Source organism: Apis laboriosa, unplaced genomic scaffold, assembly GCF_014066325.1.
Source record: "Apis laboriosa isolate Shangri-la unplaced genomic scaffold, ASM1406632v1 scaffold33_cov142, whole genome shotgun sequence".
In the NCBI taxonomy this organism is placed as follows: domain Eukaryota; kingdom Metazoa; phylum Arthropoda; class Insecta; order Hymenoptera; family Apidae; genus Apis; species Apis laboriosa.
In genome coordinates, this window is record NW_025222887.1 from 503,891 (window position 1) to 526,942 (window position 23,052).

General features: G+C 39.6%; 1 protein-coding gene across 4 annotated transcripts in view; it reads right to left on the reverse strand.

The window, feature by feature from the left end:
* Positions 1-23,052, reverse strand: part of LOC122714594 (nephrin) — a 97,322-nt gene that overhangs the window by 33,503 nt on the left and 40,767 nt on the right. For 2 of the 4 annotated variants that reach the window (XM_043936070.1, XM_043936068.1), the window contains exon 1: positions 18,342-22,179. The exons of 1 other annotated variant lie outside the window; for it this stretch is intronic. In XM_043936070.1, coding sequence (XP_043792005.1) covers positions 18,342-18,405 — 64 coding nt within the window. In that variant the 5' untranslated portion in view covers positions 18,406-22,179. Of the gene's footprint in view, positions 1-18,341; positions 22,180-23,052 lie in introns of those variants that run through there. One more of the 4 variants, XM_043936069.1, reaches the window with a different exon arrangement.

A 23,052-nucleotide genomic window follows, 5' to 3' on the forward strand; every position in this document is an offset into this window, starting at 1 on the left:
AAAAAAAAAAAAAAAAAAAAGAAAAGAAAAAAAAAAGAAAAAAAATCACTCGAACAAAACGTATATAATTATTGCGCGATATTTCAGAGCAACGAACGCGTTCTAATTTTAGCAACGATCAAATGCTCGATTCGAACGGGTACGTACGCGTATATTATATTTGTTCTTTTCGAACGTTGATTTCGAACTTTTTCTTCGACGTTCAATCTTCTTCCAACGATTCTGCTAGAACTCGGTTTTTCATTCGTCGCTCGTTCAAACGTGGAGAGTAATGAAAATATTTGGACACTGGTCTAACATTGATTTCGATATCTCTGTATCTAAAATAAATGTAGATATAAAAAGGAAAAAAAAAAAAAGAAAAAAAAAAAAAAGAAAATTCCTTCTCCCCAGAAGAGAGAAATCTTTTAAATCTCTTAAATTTATTAGATTCGTCTAATATCTTGTTAAATCTTGTTTAAAGAAAGAAAAGAATTTCCGTCTTTTATTACATCGAAATTATTCCGTTATACGAATATCTATGTTTTTTTTTTATTTTGATTTTCACCAGCAAAGATTCCCCCTTTTATCCATATCGCATAACCCACCTTTTAATTTTCCTTTACGAAACTGTATTTTCATATCGATGAAATCCATTCGGATGAAATATTCATGTAATATGTCCTAACTGCAAACTTTCCTCGCATACATATGTACATAAACTTACGATATATGGTACATATATCGTTTTGTTTGTCATTTAAAAAAAAAAAAAAAAAAAAAAGACAAAAGAAGCGAAGAACAAGTTGGCCTCGTGCAAATTAAAACAGTTACTATACTTTTATATACAGGATGTTCCAACTTTTTCCGGTCAAACTTCGTTAAACGAATACGACGTTGTACGAAAAGAACGAGAGAGAAAAGATGAAATTAAAACAAGGAGAAAAAAAAAAAAACAGTGTCTTATCTTTCCTTACCAAAACTTTAAAGGAAGATTATATGTAATCTTAAAAAAATTTAAACTATCCAACCATCTTCGAGTTCGACTATGGAGTACTTCTTTCTTTCGACGCATCCTGCGTATATATTTTCAATGTCTAGCTCTTTAATTGAAATTTATCAGTTAACTTTATATTTACTGAAAATATTTCGCCAAATGATAAATGAAGGGTTACTTAGCGTACGCATTAACGCAAGAACGAGACAAGACGCTGGAATTAATGGAATATTCTTCGAGGATAATATCCCAACAGTAGATACGATCAATAATCGTTTTAATATTTCTTCCGAACGAACGAATCTACGCTTATTAATCCTTTCAATTGCGAAAATTTTACGTATTTCGAGTCGTACTTTCCGCGTCCTTCCGTTGCACCATTTCCCATTTTTATATCGAACGTATCGGTTAAACTGCGACTTGAATTCGTGCCAGACCACAAATTTAAAGGATTTCTGGTCACCCACTTTTGTATCGAGCAATGACGTGTACCTTACTCTACCGCAAACTCTGCATTTCGTAACGATTATTTCGTCCCTCGAAAAGGGACTTTCGAGGGTCTATTAATCTCTCTCTCTCTCTCTCTCTACGAAATCGTCGCGTTGTTCTCTCGTCTTAAGCAGACTATCCTTTTTTTTTTTTTCTTTTAAATCACGATTGTCCTTTAACTAAAACGGCAAATGTGGAGTTATTTATTTTAGCGCAAAGGTAAAATACTCGAAAAAATAACGCAAATTGAACGTGCAAATTTTACGCGCGTTTGATACGCGTTTAATCCTCCCTTCCATAAAGGTAAGCGTATTTATGGAAAGGGAAGACTTTTATTCGGAGCCAAGTTCCAACGTATCGAGGCGGAAATGTACGTATGTACATTTGAAATTTCAATACCAATTCTCTTCTTAAACGTGACGTTAATTTGAATCGTTTATTCGCGTATCCAGTTTCAAATTGCATCTGAAATTTAAAAAGGTGGAAAGCTGGAAGAAAAGTATTTACGGTTTTTAACGACGCGATTTTAATAAGAGGGTACGTTACGTTACGTTACGTTACGTCTTTCGGTTATTAAAGCCATTTATTCTATTACACGCAAGTATTAAAGCGAAATATATTGATAATTAAAAATCGTTAAGTTATCGATTAAAAATTACAAAGCGAGGAAACTTATTAATTTTGATATATAAGGGGAGAGGGGAGGGAGAGGAAATGGGGGAGACCGTTCAACTCGCGCTTCTCTTTGCAGACGTATTTAATATTTCATTGAAATAATTTCATTTAAATATAAGCGTAATATATATATATATATATATCTATATATACGTTAGATATGTGTAGCACCTGTGGCTTTCGTTCACAATGAGACACAACCTTTTTTTGTTTTTTTTTTTTTTTTTTTAAACGAAGATACGCTTTTTAAATCTTTTTTTCTTCCTTTCTTTCCCCTTTATTTCCCCTGCACCCTTTCAACCATTTCTAATGCGCGAAACAAAGTCGTAGTCACGTATCAGAAATATTATAATTTCTTTATCAATTATTCGCAATTTTTCATTTCATCGTCGTTCGTAATTCTTCGTAATTCGAGTATGGAGTAAACGCAATTTCAATCGTTGCGGATAACAATAGGGAAGAACGGTGGTGGACAATGACGGTGATGTTGCGACATCATTTTAATCTCATGTACACGGTCGAAACGGAGACAAAGAGTGGAAAGGGAGGAGGGAGAGAATACTTGAAAAAGATAGGACGAAACGAAGTTTCATAGTTTTCTGTTTATCTGTACAATTTCTTTTTTCTTTTTTTCTTTTTCATCGAGGGCAGAAAAAAGGATGTAATTTAAGTAAGTATCCGAGGTATAAAGCAGAGTTGAACGAACGAAAATGAAAAGAATAGCGGGGGATATAGAACGAGAAAATATCCCTTATTTATTCGGAAGACGAATGTAATTACGCGAAGCGAATTAATCACAAATGGTGTGACGTTACGTTCCATTTTCCATTGTTTTTAAAGAAAACGTTATTTAAATTTAATTTCTGTGTTTCGATAACGAAGAGAAAAACTCGCATATTTTGAACCACGAGAGAGAGAGAGAGAGAGAGAGAGGGAGGGAGAGAAAAAAGGGTATATTTTTAAAATACACTTTCTATTATTCTAACGTGGTAAATTTGTATTTCTTTTTTCGTTCCACGTACAAAGAAAAAAAAGAAAAAAAGAAAAAATGTGTTATCTTTTTTACATCCGTGTTATTTTTATTTTCAAAAATATACTAAATTAATTCTCTGTCGTGTAAATAGTTGTTTTTTTCCAAGATAATTAGATATATCACGAAAGATGGAAAACAGGATGCGCTATATATATCTATATATACGTATATATCGGGACCCGAAGGAACGATAAACTATAAATGTAACGTAATGTTTCCTAAGGGGGGAGGGATTTAACACCGGTAGTTGATATTAATAATAATTGTAATTAATCGTAATTGTAATTAAGACCGATATCGGGGATTACGGAGTAATTATCGATTAACTTTTAATCATCGAAACCCGTATAAACCCGCGAAGAAACGGGAATCGCGACTTAATTTAAATCTAATACCGCGGAATTCGTAACGAATATAGCGTACGAGAGAGCGTACAGGCATCGAACTCGCTCTCTCCCTCCTCCGTATAAAGCTCGATTCACCATCAAATATACACGTATAAATGGCGAGATATCCGTAATCCGAGGAACGAATGGTTGAAAAGTTGATAACGGTCAACGATATTTTCCCGGGCAAAACAGGAGCGGGGGAAGGAAGGGAGGGGAGGGGAGGGGAGGGATCGCGAAGAAAGGATTCGCAACATTCGCGATTCTTCGCGTTGAAATATTTCTGCTCTTCCGAAAAGCTGAAGAATCCCGCTGCTTTTGTCGAGCTCCCTCGTCTCTCTCTCTATGAATCGTCGTCTCTTACATTAGAGAAGAGGAGAAGAGGGGAGCAGGGAGAGAGTAAGAGAGAGAGAGAGAGAAGACTTCGTCTTTGACGACAAACATCGCGTTCCACTCCGAAAGCTTTCACTCGTTTTCGTGGCTTTCCGCACGAATCCACGTGCACACTCGGCTGAATTCTTGGTATGCATGCATCTTCCTCTGTGCATCGTGATTTCACAATTCCCTATCTATATATCGAACCGAGATCGTATACACGAGCGGCAACTTATCCCATGCCGTGGCAACAACCGACGCGATCATCTTTTGCGCCAACCTTTCCGTCCGCGTCTCATCTTACGACACTTTATTCTTTTTAAACCTCTTTTTTGCCGAAATTTCCGTTTTCGACGAGTGGATAAGGATAAGGAACGTTCGGATAACGCTGCGACTACATCTCCACCACGACGACACAACCGATTCGCCATTACGAACAAATTCCTTTTTCTTTCGATTTCTTTCCACCAGAGCGCGCGACGACTCTCCATCTCCTCTGTTTCTTGCTCTCCACTCTCCTCCTCCTATTGTATGTAGAGTTTACACGCGATACGCGTTTTCGTCGAGTATATCGCTCGTTTCGAATACGACAACACGATAAAATATTTAATAACATTTATCGCGGAATCGATACGATTGATAAGCGAGCATAAATTTTCTCCGTGAAAAGTGCCTCGCGATCCAATTTTTTCCCCAATGTTCGAAATATTATCTCCGCTCTATAATATAATAGGACGCACACGGGGAGATACGAAAGATACGAGCTCGCTACCGATTGTGTAATCGAGATGATGTAATTAGAAACCAGTTTTTAACGAGGAAAAGCGATCGTATTTTGCCTCTCTCTCTCTCTATATATATATATAATATATATATAATGTAGGTAGAAAATTTATATGGAATCGAAGATGCGGAATCGACTTTCTTCTCCCTTTTATCAAATTTTAAGATACGAATGAGCAAAAATCCGCTTTAATATTCGAAAGATTCGCGAGAAAGAGAGAGAGAGAGACAGAGTAACCACATTTTATCTTAAGCCGGTGGTACATTGAAAATTCCATCGGAAGAGAGAACTTAGGCAGAAATAGCGATGTTTCGCTCGATCGTTCTCGAAAAATGAGCGTTTCGCCCGAAAGGAGCGTGCAATTTTCGGAGTCGGAGAAAAGGAGATGGAAAGAAAAGGGTGGTGAAAAGAGCGGAAACTGGATGAAAAAGCACGGAAGGGCCGAGGATATGAAATAAGGGAAAAAAGATGGAGGGATGGGGAGGGTTAAGCGAGTAGGACAGGAAAAGATTGGAGAAGCAAACGAGCGGATACGAGAAAAATGGAGAGAGAGAGAGAGAGAGAGAGAGAAAGAGGCGGTGGTGCCGGTGCTGGTGGTGGTGCTGCAACGGAAATGGCTGTACAGAAATGAAACGTACGACTTCTGCGTACGACATTCGAATTACCGCGCACCAATAACGATATTTATGAAACGCGCTTTCCTATCGATTTCGAGTGATGAAATATCTGTCTATCGATCTCTCTCTCTCTCTCTCTCTCTCTCGAAAGTTTCTCGAAAAATTTGCTCTCCGCGCACGAGTGTCCACGTTATAACGGAGAGGACGAGGCAGGATTTTTACGTCCACCTATATGAAAGATCTTAGACGATCGGTCCGTGCAATCGGAGAGACACCGATTATCTCTCGCTCCGACACGTTCGCCCATCAGCCTTCGCTTTCAGGGGTAGAAGAATTTTCGTGCGAGAATTTTCCGATTTCCGAAAAAATGGTTTCGTATCGTTTCGGAATCGATCGCGAATCGTCAATCGTCGTAATTGATAGTGGAACGATATTGATAAAAAAAAATTAAATAACGCAACGCGGAGATTGAAAATATCGCAATTAAAAATACTAAATAAAATATAAAGCGATAAAACAGGCACAAACGCGTTATAAAATTTATAACGTGGGCCATGGATTGAAACAGTTGCAAAATAAGTTACGTATAGCATGAAACTGAAATTCAACGAGCAAACTGTTGGTCCGATGTATAAACTTTATACGTGTATGCATGTATATTTTATATTTTAAAAGCGAATCTACACGCATCAACCGATTTCCAAACAACTCTTGTCCGATTCGAATTATTTTTCATCTTTTTCTACACCAATTAATAATTAATATTACAATACATATGTACGCGTATGTATTTCGTGTATATACCTATATATATATATATATATAAATATACGTGTATACGTATACGTGACCATTTATTCAAATGTGTAACGCTTTTGGAAAAATTACCACGACATTAACGATTGCGGAACAATTGTTTGATCTAGAAAACGAGTGAACGAGAGAAGCGAGTGAACGTGGTTACCCGGAATGATGGACTATAAACGCGATTGTCCCGAATACTGGATTACTTTGTACCGTATTCAAAAGGATCGTCTTCGATCGATAACGTGTTTCGTATCGAATGTCGAAAATTCGCATTTCCACTTTCCTTAATTCGCATTGCAACAAATTTACAACGTATATAAAATATCCTCCCAAAGATTTTCCTCCAAAGATTTTCCTCCAAACAGATGAATTTCATTTCCTTGGGAGGAGAAGGGGGAACACAATGCTCAAACTTTTTTTTTAAATCGATAACGATTCGACCTTTGACGGAAAAATTCTTAACGATTCTTCTCCTCGTTCCAAATACACCGAAACGTTGAATTTTGGTTCCACGAAACGAAAATATCGAACGTTCCTTCGCTCCGACTTTTATTATTATTCCCCTCCCCCCCCCCGCCCTCTTCTTCTTCTTCCACGTCGAAGAAAATTCGCGGTATCGCGATATCGCGAGCGGAGAGAAAAGCACGATAACATCGAAGGTTTATAAATATATCCCCGCAATTTTTGAAAACGCGAAACATTTTTTTCTTTTTAACCGCAGCTAACCGTAATTTACGAGTTATTCGAAATGTTATACAAAACCGTGTCCGGACCATTTCGGATAAATCGAGTTTTACCGTAATATATTAAATAACGCGTGTTTCGACCGATGTATCGGAGATAGCACGCGTATTATCCGCTCGCCTCGATTTATCGCTATGGATTGTGTATCGCCACCGAGTTTCGAAATCCGTCGAAATTCCCGCGAGCAACGACAACCGAAGCGAAAAAAAGAAAGGAAAGGACGGCGAATCACCGTCGCGGAAACATTATTAATCAACGATTCGTCGGTCGCGCACGCATTGCAATAACAGAAAGACGGGTGTCCGATCGCGAGATCGGACGCGTATTCCGCACGTTGTTCGCGAACGTTGTGGCGGAAAGACGAAGGTGGCGTTGAACCAAGAACGAGCTTTCTCGCCGGCACACGTTTCGACCCGAGTGCGCGACACACGTACATACGGAATTTAATTAGTTGCATACTCGAGGCCGTACCCACGATAGATTCTGGCTCGCGGACGCCATCTGCCGCGAAACTTCACAACTCCTCCTCCGCCGCCGCGCTCTCGTTTTCGTTTCATAAAGACCACTCGACCGCTTACATCGTTCTTTAATTAGCGAGGAAAGCGTTCGATTTTTCTTCGACTTTCCTCCCCCCCGTGGCATCGGCCAACCCCGTGGACCGAGAGAAAACCGAGCCAGGGGAATTCGACTCGAAAGAAGCTCCTTGTTCCTCCACTCGCGAAAAAATACCGACCTTGTATATAGTATATATATATATATATATTAGTATTACGTGGCGCGAGAAAAACTTTTCTTTCTTCCGTCTTCTTCTTTCTTTCTTTTTTTCTTTTCATTCAACCGACTCGACGAGAGACCAGTGTGGAACAATTTATAAAATTGGTGTAGAGAGGGAATTCAACGGTTCTACCTCCTTAACCATTTGGAAATTAAAACTTGGTGTGGAGGAAGAAATTCGCTTTGAATTCGGACGATGATAAATATCTGTCTATATCGAATTAAAAGAAATGTTGTTTGTTATTTCAAGAAATATTCAATCGCGACGAATAAAATTAACGTCGTCTCAACGTTATCCCTTATTACAAGTCTTTGCATCGATCCCAAGCTTTATTCGTTAATATCCTTGCCAAGTTTCCTCGCGTACTTGATATATACAGTATCGACTTCATCTCCAAGTCTTCATTCGAGAGAAATTGTTTTATCGAGGGACTTTGATATTTCAATAATATCGAATCCGTATATATATATATACATATAAAGTTAATTTACGTACAAATAAATATTGGACAAAGTTGCGAGAAGAGAAAGTTTGTTCAAAGTCCGTGAGAATATCTGGAAAGTTCTCGAACGAAATTCTTTTTCAAAGTTCAATAAAAAAAAAAAAAAAAAAAAAGAAAGCTCTGGAAAATAAAAAGTTCCTTTTCATTTCGTTTCAAATCACGAGAAATTTCTTAACGAATTCCCCTACAAATCTAGCAAAAAAAAAAAAAAATAATTTGCACAACGCTTGCGTTAATACCCTCCGTGACGAAAAATTGCTCGAACGAATCGCTATTTATAATCCGATTCCCGATTAAACCAACTTTAAACTAACTCTCGACTCAATTTTACGAGATTTTACGTGATATTAATCGGGGGATAATATATCCACGAGTATCGTTCCCATTTAACGTAACCGAAGTTTACAAGCTCGCGAAATTCAAAGTTTTACTCGCGACCCACTTAGGGAAACGAGCAAATGTCGAACAAAGCAACCTTGTCGTTGCTCTATATACCACGGGTATATTATATAGGCCATTTTAAGATGAAACGATAAGAGTGTTAACTCGGTTTCGGTATCGAAGTAATACCAAAATACCCAATTTCTCCTGCGTTTTAATTTTAACAGATTTTTTTTAACAAGGACACGTGTCGCAGTCAGGAAGGATCCACGGCGATCGTACGGATACGCGAAGAATAGAGCAGGCGGGATGAATTTCAACGACGACGAATTTCACGATCCGATCTTTTCCTCGTAATACCCTCGTAACGAGTGTAATGAGCTTTATCGACGAAAGATATCGGGAGGAGGGTAGGTAATTTAATTCGATAAATAAAGGAAAAGTGATGGAACGATACGCTTCCCCTTTAACAACTCTCTTCTTAATCGTATCGAATCGAGGAATGCAATTTTACTCGATCAAATTTTACAATTCAAAAACGGGGGATTCGAATATTAAAATTCCTTTCCTCCCGAAAGCTAAGTAGCTAATCGAATCGAGCGGGAAAGTTGATCGATTAAAATTGTTTGCACTCGAGAAAAGCATGCGGTTGTCACGGGAAAGTTAGCAGCGAGATGGCTGATTAATAGCGAAACTCTGCTCGCTCGCGCGCCTATTACGACACCCAATGCTTTTTGCCCCCCTCGCCCCTCCATTTTCTTAATTAAAACTTACCCACCCGCCCGCCATTTTACATACTTTTCCTTCTCCCCTCCTCTTCTCTCTCTCTTCGACGAGTCGGTAAATCGAATTACGATTACGAAAGAGCAGCGAATTCGTCGTTTACGATCAATCCGTGGCTCGTTTCGTGAATTTCAGATCAGTTTGGATCGGATTTATTATTACGTCTCGCGAGATTCTGTTCGGTTGAACCGAAGAATCGAGTGGAAAGAAGCCGAGAGAATCGAAATTCATACATTTTCAGGATTAACAACAGGATTACGATATATGTATATAATATTTGCCCGCAATTTGTCGTCCCACCAGCGGCAAGGATTGCAATTACGAGCGAATTCAAAGCGAGAAAAGCTCGATGACTTGGAATGTATCCGATAAGAGGGAGACGCATACGCTATGTATATAATAGATAGAAATAGATAAAAAGATGTAAAGTCGCATCGTTATCGAGGCGCTCTTCAATCCCTTGAACGAAAGAACCCAAAGAAGGAGGGGAGGAATTTTGGGAAAAAACGAAGGAAGCGAAAGTTGGTTTGGTTGGGGGACGATCGCTTGGAGAAGAAAGGAATAAATTGAAACACGATAGTCGAAGTAACCGCGCGTTAGGGTGGGTAGGTAGAACTCCGTAAGTAGCCTCCTCCGACAGAACTCGTGCCAAACAATTTGCAATGCTGAAACGAAAAGTTGTGGAGGAGGAGGAGGGGGTTTCTCACGAGGCCAACCCCTCGAACAGAACGAGTTCGTCTTCGCTCTTCGTGTTTTCCGAGAGAGAATTCCAGCCAACGTTCCATAACGTAACGAGGGAATCGCGAACAGAAAGGAGAGATTAACGAAACGAGAGGGACGAATCGAGTGATCGAGCTGTGCTTCGCGTAAAATCACAGGAATCGAACAAATCCAATCTCCCCCCTCTTATACCTCTTCTTTCCCCCCACCCTTCCTTTCCTTCGATACAACTTCCGATTCCGGTGGAATCGCAACGCCTTCTCCTCTGCTCTCTCTTCTAAATATTCACTCTTCTCCCCCTTTTAGCAACGTCAAGCGCAACGCTTGTCAGCCCTCGTCGAGAGAGAGAGAGAGAGATGCACCGACGAGTCTCGCGATCCCGAGACGAACGCGTGTACTTACGCGGCTTACGCCTTTGTCTTCCCGACCCTTCTCTTCCACTCTCACCCCTGCCTCCTACATTCAGACCGGGTAAGAATAGGAGCAAGAACCTCGGTTGCGTTTTCGGACGTGACAATTGTGTTAACCGTGTATACCTATCTACTCTATATATATATATATATATATAATATATATACGTGTATTGTGATATTTATGCTTTTGCCCTGAATACGATACTCTTAAGGCGTGTACCGCAAGGTGGTAGAGTTATATTTACGCGTAATTAAAAAAAATGAGAAAAGATATGGGAAGGATCCGTGGCAACGTCGGTGGTAAAAAAAGAAGAAAAAAAAGAAGAAGAAGAAGAAGAAAAAAGGAGAAGGGACGTAGGGGTGATGTAGTCGCGTGGAAAAATAGTTTAGCAGTTGGAATTGCTACGCTTGTGTAATAAAATGGTTGCCACTTTCCTGTGTAATTTTTCCGGGAGGAAAATGAGTGCCAACAACGCGGAAATTCGTTGGTTAACGTCCTGCATTGCGGGAGTTTGCGACGCGAAATTATTGCCGCGATACGTCCGCGAATCTCGGAAATAAGTGGAGGAAAAGATAAGGGGCTGTAATCGTCGATTGTAATATTTCCGATCGCGACGGAACGAGAGTAAAAAAAGACGTGCTTGCGAAACTGGAGAGAGCGAGAGAGAGAGAGAGAGAGATGAATAACGTTTTACAAACGTATAAACTTCAATTTCGAGAGCAATCTTTAAAGGAAACATCCACGCTTAATTAAACGTTTAATTTTCGAGCAAAGTTTCAGCTGCCGAGTTTCGATTACGCCGAGTGATTAAATGGTTGGGCGCTCGAAACACTCAAATTTTTCATTTGGTATTAACAAATTTTATTTTAACACGGCCGATTTTAAACGGGATATCGAAAGAAAATTTGTTCCAAAGATGAACCGTCCTTTCCTATATTCGCCTTTCCTTTCGTAAATTTCCTCGTGCAACGAAACAATAGGAGCGTGATTTCAAAATTCTCTCGACGAGAGAGTAATGCGAATTAGAATGAAAATTCGACGTCGCGCGCGATGAAGATCGCGACTCGATAATAATTCGATTTCGACGAGTTCGTTTCGAGAATTTTTGTCATTGTTGTCGACGCGAGCTGAGGATCGACCCCCCTCTTCGAACAGACTGCGGAGAAGAAGAAAATAATCATTCAAGGGGAGGAAACAACGAAAAAAATTGAACTGAGATGAAAGATTCGTACATTTCGATACGTTTCTACCTTTTTTTTTTTCATGAGATGACCACCTTAAAAAACGACCGTTTTCCCTTCCTTCTTTCAATACCAGCTTTTCTTCCGCTCGATGGAGAAGATACACGGACGGAATCAGAGGTTTCGAAAGAAGAGGCACGCGAAGAGTATCGATGTACTCGAAGATGGATCGACCGGCGAGTCAAGAGTCAATTGTCAAGATGTCGAGGGGAGAGACTCGTCAAGAAGGCCAAGGATCGTCTAAGAAGAAATCTCGGGGACGAGGGGAAAGAAAAACCTGGTATTTCGCCTGGTATTTTATCTCGTCCCTGGCGAAGACTTTGGCGTTAATTATAACGTAAAATATGACGCACGTACACGTACGTAATCGTCGTTCACGAGATTAAACGGGTGTATGTGTATCTATTGGTAGCTACAAATTGTTAGTAATCGATTCGAATCCCTAGTAATCGAGATAACACCAAGTAACGTATGGCAGTCGAAATTCATGGTACATCGAGCTACACACACACATATATATATATATATATATATATATATATATATATCGAATCGACAGAATTAACTCGAGAGACCGCAACGAGACCGCGCGCGTGTTTCGAGCGGTGGTCCGTTCTAATTGTAAGTAGAGGAAATGTAATTATCTTAATCCGAATTGCCTCGGAAAGAATATTTATCGCGTTTCCTCCCAAAAGAAAGTTTAATTTATCCTTCGTTATCGCATACCATCTTTTTTTTCCATCAATTCTTCAAAAACTTTAAATCGAACGAACATACGTGGAGGGAGGGGGATCAAGTTAAAAAAAATACTAACTTTAAAAGGAATCAACTTTTCGTTTCAGAAACGCAATTACATTAACGCTTAATCGAGTTTACAGGCTTGGTAATTTTGTGGTATAAAATATTTTTACACATCCATTAAACTAGTTGCTAGCTTCTTCCTTATTAAAGTGTCCGAGTTCTTGTGTTAAAAAAAGAAAGGTTTAAATAATGTAATATTTTGTTAACGAATGTATATTATTACATTAAACGCAACGTAAGATCTATGAGATCGATGCGTTCAATTTTTGAAACGGGCGCACCCCGCTACGAATGGGAAGACTTCACGAAGATAAAGAAACGTTATTGTGGCTTTACGCGATAATCTAACGCTATCTTTCCGCTAATAAACGTTGCAGGCCACCACGTGATTCGATAACATAAATCCTACGGGGATTAAGTGTTACCATACACGAAGACAAAATTAATACCACCTCGAATAGGTAGGTAACGTAATAAATAACGCGAGTCCTTTTATAAATCTTTAAATCCTGCTGTAATTTCAGTAAAGATTAGATTCTATATTAAGCATTGAAAAGAAATATCCTTTCTTAAAAAATTATCCTATAATCCCTCGCTTTGAAAAACGTTTACGCTTTGTTAAATTTATGTTAAGTATTTTTTATTATCTATCTTTGTTTTACAATTTTTTTTTTTTCGTGAAATTGAAACGAAGAAAATATTTTTTCTTCGAAATCTGTAATCTTTATTCCATCGAAATAATTTTATTTCGGGCCATTAATTTTAAGTCGCCTTTTTGCCAACCAGAGATTCCAATTCACGCGTTCCATTTTTATAAAAACCTCGTGAAGAAATTCTACGAACCCTTACAGCTTCTCGTCGAGTTTTTTTATTTTTTAAGAAACAACAAGTAAAGAGAGCGAGTATTGCGGATGGGTTGAGGTTTCGTATTGTCCGCTCTCAAAAGAACAACGAATCATTCCTTTCTTTACGGATCATCGTGCATCATCGTTCGGTTCGTTCAGCCAAATTTTCATTAGCAACCGACCGTTATTCAGATCGCGTACAGTATAGTAGATCCATTTCGCAGGTTACAATTCTACTCAAAAATGGACTCTCGTTTTGCGAGGGATAAGCACGCTTCGAAACGCGGCAACTTTTGATCCTCCTCGTCAGTTGATGCGATACCCGCTTTTCCAATCTTTTCACTTTACCCGTCGCGAATGTTTGAAAACTGTCATTCGAGAATACGTCTAATCCCGTGGATTAGCTTCAATTTCCAACATTCTCCCGATTTCCACAAATCTGAATTTTTTCAAGCACCGCCACCGAAACGGCGCTCCTCTCGATGGAATCTCCTCCGAAACGTAATCTAATATTTCGATACAAAATATTCCAAAATTGGTTCGCTTCTCGAGAGAAGACGGTTAAACCAACTTATTACCCAAAGAAAATATAAGAGGACGAAATATAGCGAGTTAAGTTTAATGAAGTGGCAGTCGATTGTCGATTATTCTAAAATTATTCTAAAATTGGCGATTCGGTGTGGCAGAATCTAACAGTTTCGCGGTGAAACGAAACGATCGAAGAAGAAGAAGAAGAAGAAGGAGAAAGTTGGCGGTGACTCGATAAATCACGTTATCCAGGGATGGGAGAGTTGCGAATTGAATAGCAGCTGACAGCGAGAGCGTATGGCGATCGATTAAGATCACGCCACGCGTCATCCAAATTAATTAAATGGCCTGTATCGATCGGACGTAGACGCGTATCGGATAGAACGTTATTATTGCAAAGCGTTGCGTATCCGAACATTTATGAATTTCCACGGGAAATGTTCTACCTGGCGAGCATGCGGCCATTAAATCACCAGCTCCTAGTTTTGTCTCCGTATAAATTTACATTTAAGCGGAGGAATAGACAAAGATGTAACAATATCGCGGTAAATGTCAATTTTAGTAAACACTGGTCTCGTACATTGAGCGCGATGTATTCGTGGCACGAATATCATGCGCACAACTTGTTTTCAAAGTAAAATGACGCAAACGTTAAAAGCATCGAAACAAAAATGTTCTAGCATTGGGCTTGCAATCTCACTCATACACACACACACATATATATATATATGTGTACGCGTTACTTTTTCAAAAAATATTATATATATGTCGAATAATAAATGGGATTATAAAAAATCGTTTCAACGCTGTCTCTACGTTTTCTCATTACTATTATCGCGATACTATATTTTTACGATCGTTTTAACGGCCTTCGTCGCGTTAATTCAACAAAATTAAGAATCGAACGATCGTCCCGTTGAAAATGACATCGTTCGTTATATTTTATTAAGTCAAAGTAAAAAATTTATATTCTACGTTTTTACGAACGCATATACATACAACCATGTAATGTGATATAAAATTTAAAGAATTTTTAAACTCCTCAAAAATGCTTTATTTCTCGCGGTTAGATACGTATAACCACGTATATCCGGAACAAATATGACCGAGTACAGAGTTATATTTGTTAGTTTTGTGAAAAAAAAAAAGAAAGAAAGAAAGAAAGAAAGAAAAAGAAAGAAAAATAAATAAAGGTAGGAGAATGCAACGTTGAATATGGTAGTATTGTTCAAAGCCGTGTCATCAGGCTGAAGAAGCATCGGAAAGCTCTCGACAACTTCAATAAAAGCTGTTTCCACGTGTACGTGTACGAAGGTAGGAACGTTATCCACGGCCATATGGGAACCGTAAACTGTACGATCCATTGGGGTGTACGAAAGAAAGAAGAGGGTGCGTGGAAAAAAAAAAAAAAGGTCGGTAGAAACTAGGGACACGTAGTAATTCGTGGACCACGCCTCGATGCTTGTAACTGTACGTGCGTGCGTACTCGTCGACGCAAACACGCGTGCGACCCCGATTCGATTGCACCGGCATAAGGGTCTCGCGACGCGCAACAGCCTAGGGTCGCATCTCTCCACCACCATCGTCCAGTCATCCAGAAGAAGAATAGGCGTCGCGAACTGCTCCTTCGCTTTTTCTCTCCCGTGTAAACAAAATGTGAACGAAACCGCGCCATGTACGCATCATATAAAAATAACGAGTAACTAAAAGTAACGAGTAATATATATAATAGAATAATATATATATATTAAGAATTTATTTCGTTTCGTTTACGGAAAATCCTTTCGTAACGAGGATCATTAATATTTATTTATGGAGATTTACGATAACGTCTTTTTTGTTTTTTTGCCTAGAGTCAAAAAAAAGAAAAAAAAGAGTGAAAACGCGCGAATAGCATCGTTTTACTTACTACCTTTTGTATAAAATATATATTTAGTTAATCATTTACTCTCCTTTGTGCAACGTGCAACAGTTTGTCACTAGTGTCTATACACGTGTATATACGTGTACATAGTAAAAGCGAATCGCGAAATAAGGAATGGTGCTCTGTTCAAATTTATAGAAAAACTTCACAAAGAGATATATTTTTATTTTTTAGAGAGAGAGAGAGAGAGAGGATACACGAGCGATAAAGCATGATAAAACACGACGAGTTGTTTTCTTTAAAATGAATTATCGGTTAATGTATTATTCATATAGCATCCGATCAACGTGTTTCAATGATTCACCGATGTATCGTTTTAATCAACGTTTCGACTTTTGTATATTTCGACGTATTATAAGCCAATTCTGAACGTTGAAGAACACAGCCGATACCGATCTCTTTGTTCTTTTTTTTTCTTTTTTAAGGAAAGATTTTTCATTTACCTAAGATCGTATCAAAAATCGATCGCCACGAATATCTAAACGATCGTTTTTTCGGTTATCCACTTGTTTTTGTTTTAATAATATTTCATCGTTCAACGCATAGCAGCGAAGTAAAAAGCGTTTCAAAATGAACAGGGAAACATTTCATCTTAAGTGCACTTTTAAACGATGAAATATTTTAAGGGACTCGATATTCGGTCTACGAGTGTTTAAAATACGGATAAATATATACAAGTATAGAATGCAAGTATAGAAAAAATAATTAGTGAAGAAAAGGAGAGAAAAAGAAAGAAAATGTATCTTACGAGACGATGTATACGAGACGACGACACGGTAAGAATTTCATTATTTCAGGATCTATTGTCGACGAATGGAGTTTTCGTATTTTTCCGTATTTCGAAAAAAATAATAACACGGGCTAATTTCAATCGAGAATGAAGATTCCTAAAGATATATATATATATATATAACGAATCCGCCATTTACGAATATCATTTGAATAAAAAAATTGAAAACAAAAGAAGCTCGCGTAGTTTCTACCCAGATATTGGAAACCATTGTTATTATTTAGGAGAAAAATCTGATATGCATATTCGAATGAAAACATATTTATAGCTAAAAGAATATTCGTGTCGTTAATTATTTTCTGTCCTTCCGTTTTAACTGGAGCACTAAATTCTCGGCTATGAAACGGAGAATAAGAAAAAGAGAATTTCTCGCATTATTGCTCGTCACGTTGAGTGGCACGGAAACTTTGTTTTGTTTCGAAACGTAGTTTTTGTAGAAAAAAGGGGGAGGGGAAAGAAGAAGAAGAAGAAGAAGAAGGGAAAAGAAGCGAGCGACGAAGAGAAGGAGACAAAAAAATAATGTTGTTTGTTTTTAGCAAGTGCATCGTCGAAGTATGATAAATGATAGCAACGTAACAATAGATGCGTGCCACTTGATACGAGAAAAATCGTCGAATTTCGTTCGAATCTCTGCACAAAGATGAATTATTATTCAAAGGATATATCTTTTTTTTTTTTTCATATATACATATATTATTAATATATGTATAATTTTACGTAATTAAAACATTGTTCGTGTTATTCGAAACGAAACGATAACTCGTACAAAATGTCTGTTAATTTGATGGACGTAGGACAAATTTTTGTACACACATATATATATACGTATACGTATAAGACAAAATTGAAATACGTATTGAAATTTAATTTGAATTAATACTCTATTAATTCGTATTATGCGATAGATGCAGATACGTATTTACACGTGTGCGTATGTACGTATATATCAATTGATATAGCAATATCGAATGATAATATCGAATCAATTTCACAGTATTTGTTTATTTTCAAAGTATAATTTCGCACAGTTAATAAATTAATACCAATCTAAAGAGTGTCCCCGTTATTTTATTTTTGAATAAGGAATGTTCCTTCGTTTCTTTCTTCTTCCCCCCCCTCCAAACTAAAATTTTTCTATCCATCCATCTTTTCTTTGAAAATTGAAATTCCATTCCAGGTTTTATTACACCTTTCGCTACAAGATCCCGTAATGCAATGATAACGATAATAATCGAAAATATTTTTCCACATTTATGGCACGCAATAAGTAGAAATCTAGGAAGAGTTTGGAAGCGTATCGATCCAAGTTGAAAAAAAATTCTTCCGGTCGACGGTCAATGTTTTTATCTTTCCGTCACGAGCAGCGTACGCACGCGAAAACGTATAAAAGCGTAGGTTTGATCGGGCATCGGGTTTTACGAGGGCCGGCAACATGTACGCGGGAATAAAAGTGCTTTCGAGGAACGTAATGCGAGCACAGGTCAAAATCGAAACACCGAACGTTCGTAGGGATCGATCGCACGAATAACACGTAAAAGTGGTGATACGGATTCAAACGGAAACGCGTTAAAGTTTTTACACTTTTCGGTCGCTTGTTTCTTCTTAACGTAATACAGAATGAAATATTGGGGAAAAAAGTAGAATTTGAGTGAAGATGGTTTTAATGGATTTAATGGATTTTATGGCGAGAAGACTGAAAGGGGAGACGAAAGAGTATATACAGGGGAATACGAATGACTGGTAGGACTAACCTTGAGCGTGGACGAGAGCGTGGAAGAAAGCGACGACAACGGGGAAAAGAAGGTGACACCGCATCTCTTCCTTCTTCCAACTTTCCTTTCCTGCTCGGCCACACCGTTTTTCCTTCTTTTTTTTTCGTATTTACAACTTTCTTTCACTTTTCACCCGGCCGGAGGAGGGTTTCAACGAAAAGGACGAAGCAGCCACGTTTTAATCGTATCGCGTGCCGTTTAATCGACGGGATTCGTTTCGACCGAGCCGTAACTCGATCATTTAACGTCACGAAAGATCCTGTATTCACTCATATCACCCGCCCGTTCACGTTTCGCCAGATTTCTCTCCCTCCCTCTCCCTTATCGATTCTTCTTTTATTCTCACTTTTCTTCCCTCACATCGATATTACCATCATCGACACTCACTCTTCTTCTTCTTCTTCTTCTTCTTCTTCTTCTTCTTCTCCAATTCTTCTTCTAGTCTGCAATACCAAACGATATTTACCATTAATCCTGCAATCGATCACCAACCTCGCGCGTTACTCTATCCTCGAAAACGGATATTTCGGATATATATAAATAATAATAATCGTGCACATGTGGGACAAAGAAGAGGAAACGACTCTAATTGTCGGACCGATCGCTCGACAAACATCGCTCTCTTTCGCTCCCTCCCCTCCCGTTTCCTTATCCACTTTCTTTCTACGCGATACGAATATACGCCGCTGGCATATTGAAAAGGCAACATCGACTTTTTCCATCGATTTTATCGCCGATGATTGATGAACGCGTATCTCTCTCGTGGTGCAACCTTATAGCGCAACTCTAACGCCGGTGTTGCTCGCGCCTTACAAATCAAATACCACTAGCAAGGCTTCCGCGTTCCCTCCACTCCTTTTCCACTCCAACTTTCCTTTCAACCTGCGCCATTGTCGCTAGCCACCCTAAATCCTCCTCCTCCTCCTCCTCCTCCTGGTCGCGCCCCCATCCCGGACCCGGCAGGAACGCGTAATCGAATAAAACTGCTAAGTGATTAATCGCATGAACCTCCTTTAACTTCCCCTTTAAAACGACATTTACCGCATCGTTTCGCTTTTTCCACCGCTTCCGTTCCAATCTTCGTTCCGAAATACGCTTATTATCCGCCGTCTCGTGCCAGCCACGCATCAAATGCGATTAGCAGCGGATAAGCAACCGTCGATTTTTTTATCCGTTTTCGTTACTCGTTGATATAAATAAGGTGGAAACAGGTATCTGGAGATCGACACGAGAGGTTCATTAACGATTTTCGCTGGCCAATCTCTTTTTCTCTCCTCTTTCGAGAATAATTTCAAACTACATTGCAACGAATTACTCCATCGAGTTTTACAACAGTTTTAAAAAGTTGGCACGAATAGAATAGAAGAGGTTTTGATTCGTCGTCGGAAGGATTCGTAGGAATCGATGGATTTCTCGGCAAAGTTTCTTTGGAAAACGAGAAAGCAACTCTAGTCTCGCTCTGGGAACACGAGTTCCTTTCCCCCTCGCGGTCATTTGTCGCCGCGCCATGTACGCCGAATTCTTCCTTCCACTCTTCCCTTCATCCATCCATACGTAAAATTTGACCACGATTCGATGGGGATTTCGACGGACGGAGGGCGCGAAAAAACGTTTATTAAACGCGGTCGTCGCTCGCATTATCCCTCCTCCCCTCCCTCCCTGGGACGGCGATGGAACGGTGCAAGTTACATCGAATCGAATTTGCTAATACGCCCACCAGCCCGGAGGGACTTTACTCGTCGCCTGACGTAGGAAACGTTGCGAGTGCTGGCTTGTTTAACAGGGAAACATCCGACAATTTTCATTCCCCCCACCACCACCCGTTAACCGAATTCTTCCGTGTTCCGTGCTACTTATTCGATCGATCTACGCGTAATCGAATAATCTTGTTCGCGTTATATTTTACGCTTTTCGCGTAAAATCGAGAAAAGTAGGATCGATTCGAGTAATTGATTAGGATAGGATAAATTTAATTTTGAACCGAAAATTAATCCCTCGATATTTCGTTCGAAGGTGGATAATTTAAATATTTGCACGGGGGAAGCAATTTGTTTAATGGAAAGTAGAAAGTAGTAGCAGCGATAACACCTTTCTCGGTGATACTCGGTGATGTTCGTCGCGCTCGTGTCAATCAATGTTAATAATCAAAAGCAAAGCGATAAACGATGGAAAAAATACGCGAGAGGAGCGGTAAATTTTATCCGATCTTGCTTACATCGACGATTCATCTTTGAATTTGTCTGTTTAAAAAAAGAGCAGTTACGAGTTACGTATAAATCGTCCGTTGATATTAAACGCGCATCGAGATTGAGAAAAAGGGAAGAATTTTCATACCTTTTCTTTTCTTTTCTTTTCTTTTTTTTTTTTCATTCGAATAAAATCGGGGAAACTTTATACGCGACAGAAATATCGTTACGTCGTTTATTTTCCGACTCGAATAACCGTTAATATCGTTTATTTATTAACGAGCGAGACATCAACGCCATCTAGAATTCCGTAACGTTTCGTTCTTTCGATCGTCGAATACGAATTTAAACACCTTCGCCATTTTGTTCGTTAAATTCGTAAATTCGTGGATAAGGCGAAGGGTGGAATACGGAGTAGGTGCTCGTCGACCGACCGTTGTTTGCGAAGACGCGTAACGAAAACGAGTGACGATCCATATACCAGGTATACCAGATTCTCGAATATATATTTCGAAAACACTCGTCAATGTCATCGACTCGTGTGGCGAAAAAACACGAGAGTTTTTTTTTTTTTCCCCTCTTTCTCTCTTTTTTTTTTTTTTTTTTTTTTCGTTCGCGTGCTCCGCCACAGCGAATCAATACGAATTAATTCGTCGATAAAAGTATCGTATCGGTGGAAATTCCGTGTGCCACCAGATCCCCAATTACCGAACGGTCGACCGAGAAAAACTCGTTGAACTCGTTAAGCCGCAGCGGCGGTCCTGTTACCCGATCCCAACGCAACGATTCGACGTCGAATAAGATTCGTACGAGGACGAAATCACGGTAAGGGTAATATGTAGCGTCCCCGCCGAGTCGTATACCTCTACGACTTCTTCGATTTCGATAAATGGAACGAAGATAAAAATTCGCCACCGAAGAAGAAGAAGTACGCGGCGAAACGAAAGATCGTAACGCGCCACTTTCCCTCGTCGAAATATCGTACGACGATATCTCGGCCGATATCTCGAAAAATGTAAAAGAAAAACAAAAAGCACAGTTTACTTAAGGGCGGAATAACAATTGATCGTACGTTGGATCGATTTAAAAAAAGACGCGAGGAGAAGGGCGAAAATCGGGAATAACGCTACTTACGTTACGATATTGATAAACGACCGTCGAGCTTTCGATCGATATCGGGCGTAGGAAGGACGTAAGAAATTGGGACGAGATCGATTCGATTCTCGTTCCACGAGATCGGACGGAAGATCGAAGATTCCTGTCATTCCTTTCCCTTTTTCTACCTGTTAGACGAATATGCGAAGAAAAACGAGGGGGAAGATTAACGAGGGGTCGAATTGTTTTCACGAGCGTTGGATAGAGCAATGTGTCGGTTTGCGTCGGTCGGACGTAAATAAAGAAGGTAGAAGGCAGGGATAGAAGGAAGGGAGGAAGAGAATAAGAATCGAAGGATAAGAAAGATCGCTCTTCTCACCGATATATGTATATATATATATATATGTATGTATGTATATGCACGCGTGCTCGATATAAAAATTCACTTTTGAACGTGGAGGCGAATCGGACGAACGAAACGAAAAAGGAGGCGAGGCGAGGCGAGGCGAGGCGAAATAGCAGGCGTTACGCGTACACTCGCGATGGTCGCGGGCTGAATACTGGCGCGCCGTGCCGCCCGGACTTTTAGTTCGTGCCGCTACCGAGGAGCGTCGCGACGCTTTTCGCGCCCCCCACTCCACCGGTTCAGCCCTTGGGTTCAGCGTCAGCCGGCCGCCGGCCCTCTCAAATCGTCCGCCACGTTTCACGCTATCCCCACGACCCACCCTATCAAGCTTCGCCTCACCTCGCCCAGACTAGCCAAGCCTAGCCTCGCCCCTCGCGCCCTCTCGCCCATCCATCTCCTCTCCCATTTCCAACGTATCCGATCTTTCGATGACGACTCTCCCTTCGATACCGCTTCGCCCGTGTTTAACTCCAAATACATTTCCCCTCCCCTTCTTCCTCCTCCTCTTCTTCTTCTTCTTCTTCTTCTTCTTCTTCTTCTTCTTCTTCGCGTCCCACGGTAATCGCGCAAACGGTCACGACTTTCTACGTTCCACCTCTTTAATTTCCTTTCTTATTCCCAAGGACTGTGATTTCCCTCCCAATCCTTTCGATATATATATATATATACGTTTAACTGTTTTCCGAAAAATTTAGCGTATCGAACACATCGGGTATTGAATTCTCGATATTCGTCGCGTTGATTGTAATTTGATATAAAATTTATTTCTACTCGTCGGATTATTATACATATCGAAGAAGGAGTAAAAAATTACAGGATCACTCGTTTTTCGTTAAATATTTTTCGCGAGCCAACTGATTTTCTCGCGTTCGAAACTAGCGTGGAAGAAACTAAGGCATCTCTCGGAAACCAGTCATTTTTCGAAACGACTTTTTCGCTCATCTTTCCGAACTTAATCTTTCGAAAGCCTAATCGGCCGAGCCATCTCGATTGTTTATCGTAA